The 7,288-nt window shown below is 46.3% G+C and overlaps 2 protein-coding genes across 3 annotated transcripts; one reads left to right on the plus strand and one right to left on the minus strand.

The window, feature by feature from the left end:
• The first annotated feature begins 72 nt into the window (after positions 1–72).
• ufc1 (ubiquitin-fold modifier conjugating enzyme 1) lies at positions 73–663 on the plus strand. The gene has a single exon (XM_040197533.2). It carries the CDS (start codon positions 73–75, stop codon positions 583–585), a length of 513 nt encoding a protein of 170 aa, XP_040053467.1. The 3' UTR covers positions 586–663.
• A 365-nt stretch (positions 664–1,028) lies between these two features.
• fktn (fukutin) lies at positions 1,029–7,210 on the minus strand. Of its 2 annotated transcripts, none has more exons than XM_040197431.2 (10): positions 6,951–7,210; positions 6,316–6,372; positions 4,721–4,921; positions 3,234–3,380; positions 2,453–2,583; positions 2,199–2,331; positions 1,975–2,104; positions 1,649–1,782; positions 1,412–1,536; positions 1,029–1,287 (listed from the first exon to the last, which is right to left on the minus strand). In XM_040197431.2, exons 1-10 carry the CDS (start codon positions 7,050–7,052, stop codon positions 1,074–1,076), a joined length of 1,374 nt encoding a protein of 457 aa, XP_040053365.2. In that variant the 5' UTR covers positions 7,053–7,210; the 3' UTR covers positions 1,029–1,073. The 2 variants fall into 2 exon arrangements, with proteins under 2 accessions (XP_040053365.2, XP_040053364.2); XM_040197430.2 differs by having other exon boundaries at positions 6,316–6,390; positions 6,951–7,208.
• Between the last annotated feature and the right edge of the window lie 78 nt (positions 7,211–7,288).

Raw genomic sequence — 7,288 nt, forward strand, 5'->3', positions numbered from 1 at the left:
GACTTCCCGAACTGAAGCGGTTTCATTTCAAACCCGTTGTTGAATTATTTTCGTTAATTTTTGGGACTAAAAATGGCGGACGACGCCACGCGCAGGGTGGTGTCGCAGATTCCGCTGCTGAAGACGCACGCCGGGCCGCGGGACCGCGCGTTGTGGCCACAGCGGCTGAAGGAGGAGTACCAGGCACTGATCCACTTTGTGGAGCAGAACAAGATGGCGGACAACGACTGGTTCCGCCTCGAGTCCAACGCGGACGGCACCCGCTGGACCGGCACCTGCTGGTTCATCCACGAGCTGCTGCGTTACGACTTCCGGCTAGAGTTTGACATTCCGGTGACGTACCCGGACACCGCGCCTGAGGCCGCAATCCCGGAGCTGGACGGTAAGACCGCGAAGATGTACCGGGGCGGGAGAATCTGCCTGACTGACCACTTCGCGCCGCTGTGGGCCCGGAACGCGCCGCGTTTCGGCCTGGCGCACCTGATGGCGCTGGGGCTCGGGCCGTGGTTAGCCGTGGAGATCCCGGACCTGATCAGCAAGGGCCACGTCGTCCACCGGGAGCAGCAAGGCGGGGCCTCGGAGTGACGTCACCGGAACAGAACTTTGAATCCGTTCAGAGGAAGGAATGACGTGTGGAGATGAAATAAACTGGAATTTACTTCACCATGCGAGTGATTTCATGTTGGAACAAAATCAAACTCAAATTATCTTAAGTTAAAGAATGACGAGATAAACATGTAAATATAAATCAATTTGTTCTGTGAAAAGCGGAAACGCCGCAGTATGAGAATGTGTAAAGAGATCAAGTTACGTTCTTTTCCCATTCCAATCAGTCTGGATAATAAATTAGCAAAGTTCGATTTAAACTGATAATTATCTCATGAGCTAATAAGAGCCCCTGTAAAAATAACTAATGAAATACATCTTTCCGGTTTCTCTTAATTATAAATATCAATAAAATGTAGATTCGTCTTATTAAGACCCAAGTGAGTCAATGTGGTCAACCAGATGAATAAAAAGTCTGCGTCTTTGTTTTTATCCCCTTTTATTTGCAGTTTCAGTCAGGTTCTCTCTCAATAAACTTGGATAAGCTCCGCCCACTCCGCACGAGGCCACTCCCCATTCCGCTGCACGTTGCTAGGCGACGACTTCCAGTCCCAGCTCCTCACTGGGACGCTCCAGCTGGCGCCGTAGTTTGCGGTCACGTAGTCCAGCGTTTCACAGGGAACCCGAACTTTCAGGTCCAGAAGCTCCGCCCAGCACAGCGAGAACCGAGGGAAGATGTACCTGATGTACAAAACACAGAATACCTCGATACATCTAACAGTGACAAGTTTGTATGTATTTCACATCCTCACACTGTTTACTGAGCAAAGGAATAGATGTTGATGAAGAGAAAATGAACATTTACTTAAACTTCTTGCCACTCTTCGCCTGCGTTCCTCCGTTCCAAACGACGTCTCCGTCGCCATAGAAAAAGAAAATGTCCAGTTTCACGTCCTCACTCAAAAATGAAAGTTCCAGACTGTCCTCCACCTGCATCAAAATGCACGCGCACACCGTAAAATTAAATACACACCTATTTCTAGTGGGTTTCCAATATCATTTGAAACAGGAAGATATTGTTGAAAGAAAAAAAAAGTTTCACCTTTCCAAACTTGTGTTTGAGCGACAGTCCGGCGCTCCTGAACGCAGAAACGATGTCCGACCGGAAGTCCCCGATGAAGATGCCGATGTCGACGTCCCGACTGTACGAGATGACGCTGCACTGCCTGAACCAGCCTGTGGGGGGAGACACTGCGCGTCAGTCAAAAGGCAGCGACCTCACGTCCAGAAACAGATCTCACTTTTACACGACAGTTCGGATTGTCGTGTAAACTTGTGTCTTGTTTGATGTAAAAAGATCGGGTGCTTTGCAGCGGGTGAGCTTGAGTCAAAAGTCAGTTCTAAAACATTTTAGCGTTAGCATTTTACCCAGACAGGTGCCGCTGCTCAGCCAGAACGGGATGTCGAGCTGAGCGAGCGTTCGACCGGCCAAATGAAGCAACGACTTCACTTTCCTCCGGAAGTCCACCGCGTCTGGAGACACGTCATCTGGGTAGAGCTACAATCACACACGCCATGGAGACACAAAGAGGACTTTCATTGTCATGCATCTATGCCCCTCGCACAATAACAGCCCCGTTTCCTCGTCCGACCTGAAGGAAGTTCCGGGCGTCACGGTAACGGCACTCCAAGAATCGAGCCTGTCGCTGCTCGGAGAGGAAGCGGGAAATGTTACGCGGGATTCGAACATCGATGCCGTCCACGACCGTCAGAACCAGCTCCGGCCTGCAGGGGGCGGCAACACAAAACACAGGCGAGGTTTCACCTCATCGTAGAGAGACGCGTTAGGTGTTCTCCTCTGGATAATCCTCAAACAGCACGCGCCCCCTCAGGTCGGAACACAAACCTGTCGTAGGATCCAGGATGGCGTCCGTAGTCGAGTAGCTTGAAGGGAGCAAAGCTTCGGTCCACGTGGGCTTTGAGGCGGAGCTCCCCGTGCCAGAGGTAGTTCCCGCTTCGCTCATACAGGAACACCACCTGCGACAAAAAATGGATTCACATTACAAGAAAATACACAACAACATGGAAAAAATAAAACAGAAACCAAACAAAAAAAGTCCACCAAAGGGGACCACGTCAAAGATGGCTGCCGAAGTACAGTCACAGTAGCTGCTTCTTATTTGGTCGGCCGCCTCCTTCTGACACTCATTCATTCATGGACCTTGTGTCACTTCGGCTGACCTGTTCGGTCGGCTCCTTCAATGCGGTCGAATCACAGCCCTCTGGGGGGCGATGTGGAGGACACATCTGTCCTCTGAGGCTCAGCATATCCCATCATGCAGACAATGATTTAGTCTATTCGAGACGGAGACGGCTCAGCCGGCAGCGGGAGTTCGCTTTTAAATGTTAGTACTAGAATTCACCTGAATATGACATCACATCTTACGTAACAGTATTTCTAATGACGTGAGAAAAAACTGCACTTCCTCAATAAATCAGTTTGCTATTGTGGTTTTAACTGACAGTTTTCCTTAATTAGCAGGAAGTTCCTCGTGGGACAGACCGACCACCTGGTTCAGCCTAATGGGTCGTTGGAGGACTCTGTCCTCATGAGGATGCAGCCCACCAAATGAGACACAGCTAATGTGTTGCTATGGGCGTCCACCATTGACGTGGCCCTCACTCACCTGTATGATGTGACCGTGGAGGCGGAACAGGAAGTGGAGGGGGATCTCCTCTCCTGATAGGTTGTCCAGACTGGCCAATCGCGGGTCCTGTCCCCGCAGCTCCAGAAGCTCAAAGCCTTTCTGCTTGGCGGCTAATAGGAAGCCGGGCTTTAAGACAACAACAATTTGATAACAAAAATTCAAATTTTACTGGAAAAGAGAAGAAGGTCATAATACACATTCCACTTATGGATGATTTCCGTTGTCATCCAACTCCAGGGGTTTTCTTTCTAATTACAGGTCCATATTCGTCGTACGCTTGCATTAATATTTGCAGCTCAACAGGGGTGAATATATATTGTTTGTGGTGGTTGTCATGGTAACTCGTAGTATCATGGCTCCATTCATGCTGCCTTCATACTGTGGTGGTGCACGGGCTCAACTCTGCGTCATCTACTCAGAGTTGATTGAACCGACTAAACCAGTGACGTGCAGGCAGGGTAGGCACTGCACTGCATAACCAAATACAAAGAAATGGCTTTTACCGTCCATTCACTGTGGACGACAAGCAAAAAACCCATGTTGCACATGCGCACCTCGATCCTGTATTCTACACGTACGTCAAAAAGCACAACCCTGCTGTGCCTTTGCACGTAAATAGGTTATGCTAGTAATCATCTACGTTACGTATCAAACACGGACGTCACTACGCCGGCTGCGCTGTAAATGTAATGCCCGCCAAATTCAAAAGTCAAAATGACGGCCGTGTTCGTTGATATCACCGATCTGAGACGAGTTTACAACGCTGTGATTGACGTCTTCATGAGGAAAGAGCGGTGGATGAATTTTATGTACAAATAATCAACTGATCGGTGAGTCAAACTATTTCGTGCTTAATATTGGATTGATAAGTGTGGTGGAAGCCATTTGCCTTCATATTCAGCAGTGTGTGTTTACATTGATGCTGACTGACAAACATAACTGGCCGCTGTGCAATAATTAAGCAATAATGTCCGAGAGGCCGAACTTTGTCATCAATAATGTTACAATCGGTTGTGAAAGCCAATGTCCGCACTGCCCCAAACGGACGCTGTTCCGGCCTTTTTTTTTTTCGGCGATCGCCACCAAATCAAGTAATAACTGCTGGTGTGTGTGTGTGTGTGTGTGACAGAGAAAGATTTATTTAGCTGACGCTTTTATCCAAAGCGACTTACTGATGTCACTGCTCTAAACAGCTGTTCTGAAACCCAAAACTCAGTTTCCCATCTCAGGGTAAATCAACTCAGAGTTTAGGGTTTGACTCAGAGTTTGTTAAACCTCCTATATAAAAACGAACCCAAGATGAGCGGTCATCCGTCGGTAAATGTGAGCCAGTTAGCCGATTTCTGTTTCATATCAGAATGATTGGCTAGGATAGTCTGCATCAGGAGGCTGTCAGATTCACGCAAGCTAGGTAGCTAGTGTTGAGTGGTTAGTTCAGTGTCTATTAATTAACGTCACACTCTCACCTCGTACTTCCACAGGTTGGCGTGCAGAGCAAAGGACGTGACCGGACGGCCGGTGCATAGGAAGCTGCAGTGCGGCTCATGCACAAGCCGGTCACGCTGCCGCAATGAATCTTGGGAGAGCAGCGTCAGGGCGGCTGTGTCGGCGAGGAACAGCGGTAACCCGAAGTGCCGAGCTAATCCCAAAAACTTCTTCACTGTTTGCTGCAGGGACCAGACAGACATTGGCAGTGACTAAACTGCTAACAATAATGCTGAAAATCATGTTAACAGTAGGATAACACTAATGCTAACAGGAACATTAACAGTGAGGCTAACCATAAGGATAAGGGTCGTGCTAACTGTGATCGGAACAGCAAGGCTATCCACGAATACTGGCTGGGCTAAATCTAATGCTAACAACAGTAACAATAAAAATACTAATGCGGACAGTTATGTTAACAGTGATGCTAACACTAACAGTGAGGCTATGCTGACAGCCATGCTCACAGTAAGGCTAGCCTTAAGGCTAAAACGAGTGCTAAAAGTGATCATAATAGCAACGCTACAAAGATTACTAACGATGAGGCTAAACATAATGCTAACATCAAGGCTAAAAATAATGCTGGCAGTTATGTTAACTGTGAGGCTAGCCTTAAGGATACAACTAGTGCTAACAGTGATCACAACAGCAAGGCTACAAAGATTACTAGTGAGGCTACAAGCGAGGCTAACACTAATGCTAACAGTCATCTTAACAGTGAGGCTAGCCTTAAGGATACAACTAGTACTAACACTAACAGTGAGGCTAACAACAAGGCTGACACAAATACTGATGGAGGCTAAATCTAATGCTAATGGTGAGGCTAACATCAAGGCTAATTCTAACAGTCACAACAGCAAGGCTACAACGATTACTAATGAGGCTAACATCAAGGCTAACACTAATGCTAAAAGTTATGTTAACAGTGAGGCGAACACTAACAGTGAGGCCAACACTTACAGTGAGGCCAACACTTACAGTGAGGCTAGCCTTAAGGATACAACTAGTGCTAACAGTGATCACAACAAGGGTACAAACATTACTGAGGCTAACATCAAGGCAAACACTAATGCTGACAGTTATGTCAACCGTGAGGCTAACACTTACAGTGAGGCTAGCCTTAAGGATACAACTAGTGCTAACAGTGATCACAACAAGGGTACAAACATTACTGAGGCTAACATCAAGGCAAACACTAATGCTGACAGTTATGTCAACAGTGAGGCTAACACTTACAGTGAGGCTAGCCTTAAGGATACAACTAGTGCTAACAGTGATCACAACAAGGGTACAAAGATTACTACTGAGGCTAACATCAAGGCTAACACTAAGGCTGACAGTTATGTCAACAGTGAGGCGAACACTAACAGTGAAGCTAACAGCGAGGCTAACACTAATGCTAACATGGATGTTAACTGTAAGGCTAACCTTAAGGATACAACTAGTGCCAACAGTAATTGTAACAGCAAGGCTACCACGAATACTAACCGTGAGGCTAGATATAATGCTAACATTCTTAGCCTCACTAAGGCTAATGCTGAAAGTTAACGTTATGCTAACAGCGACGCTGACTCACCCATTGGATGTCGTTTGCGGTGAGGTGACCGGTTCGACTCAGGATGTAAGGACCTTGCTGCAGAAGAAACGCATGCTGGGAGATTTGATTACTTGATATACAAGTTATAAAAAAGCAGTTTCTTTCCTAAAAGCTAACATGTTGCGTTTAGGAATGCAACTGCTGTTGTAATATTAATATTGTGTCATACTACCTTTCACAATATTTACGTATTAGCTTTTACGTTATTTAACTTAACTTAACATTACGTATCGTATCACAATATTACACTTGACAAATAGTTGTATTCTACAATTTTAGCTTTTAACAATTTATTTCATCTTAGTCTTCGTTGTATTGACATTGAATATTGCTTTATTTATTTATAACCTTTAAATACTGTTATTTATTACGATAGTTTCTGTTGCAACCTGCATTTCGTTGCTCTGTACTTGTACATGTGTAATGACAATTAAGTTGAATGTAATCTAATGTAATCTAATAACATTGATATCACATAACGTTAGAGTTCAGTGTCGATGATCGTTTTGTAACAATTCACTATGGCTGACTTATTGATTATTCAATCAGCTTATTGATGGAAGTGATTAGTTCCTTGTTGCTGTTAAGTCATACCTATGGTTTTAGTGGCTCACCTTGCTGACGTACTTCCGGTAGTAATGTAACTGGAACAGCAGAAACACGGAGCTGCTGATGATCAGCAGCGTTAAAACGGTCGTCCGGTTCACGCGAGGCATCCGGTAACACTGCACGGTGACCGGCTTCTCATGACACCCAAACCAGGGCTCCTAGGTCGTGATTGACCGCGGCTAAACCGTGAAACGGCGCAAGAAACACTGAGCTGGTCGCAGCGTCAGGAACCGGCTCCATCTTGAAAACAATCATTACCGTCTAGAACCTTCAAGGTAAAAGTCCGGGAAAACGGTTTTTAGCGGAGTTGCGGAAGTGAGAGAACGACTTCCCTGTCCCTTCA

Source organism: Gasterosteus aculeatus, chromosome 14 (genome assembly GCF_964276395.1).
Source record: "Gasterosteus aculeatus chromosome 14, fGasAcu3.hap1.1, whole genome shotgun sequence".
NCBI lineage: Eukaryota > Metazoa > Chordata > Actinopteri > Perciformes > Gasterosteidae > Gasterosteus > Gasterosteus aculeatus.

Excerpts from the sequence above, each read along its gene's own strand:
- fktn (XM_040197430.2), bottom strand. The coding sequence starts at position 7,052 with ATGCCTCGCGTGAACCGGACGACCGTTTTAACGCTGCTGATCATCAGC. Across the intron at positions 4,922-6,315 it reads CCGCAAACGACATCCAATGG|CAAACAGTGAAGAAGTTTTT; the intron begins GTGAGTCAGCGT and ends TGGTCCCTGCAG. Across the intron at positions 1,537-1,648 it reads TCAAACACAAGTTTGGAAAG|GTGGAGGACAGTCTGGAACT; the intron begins GTGAAACTTTTT and ends ATTTTGATGCAG.
- ufc1 (XM_040197533.2), top strand. The coding sequence starts at position 73 with ATGGCGGACGACGCCACGCGCAGGGTGGTGTCGCAGATTCCGCTGCTG.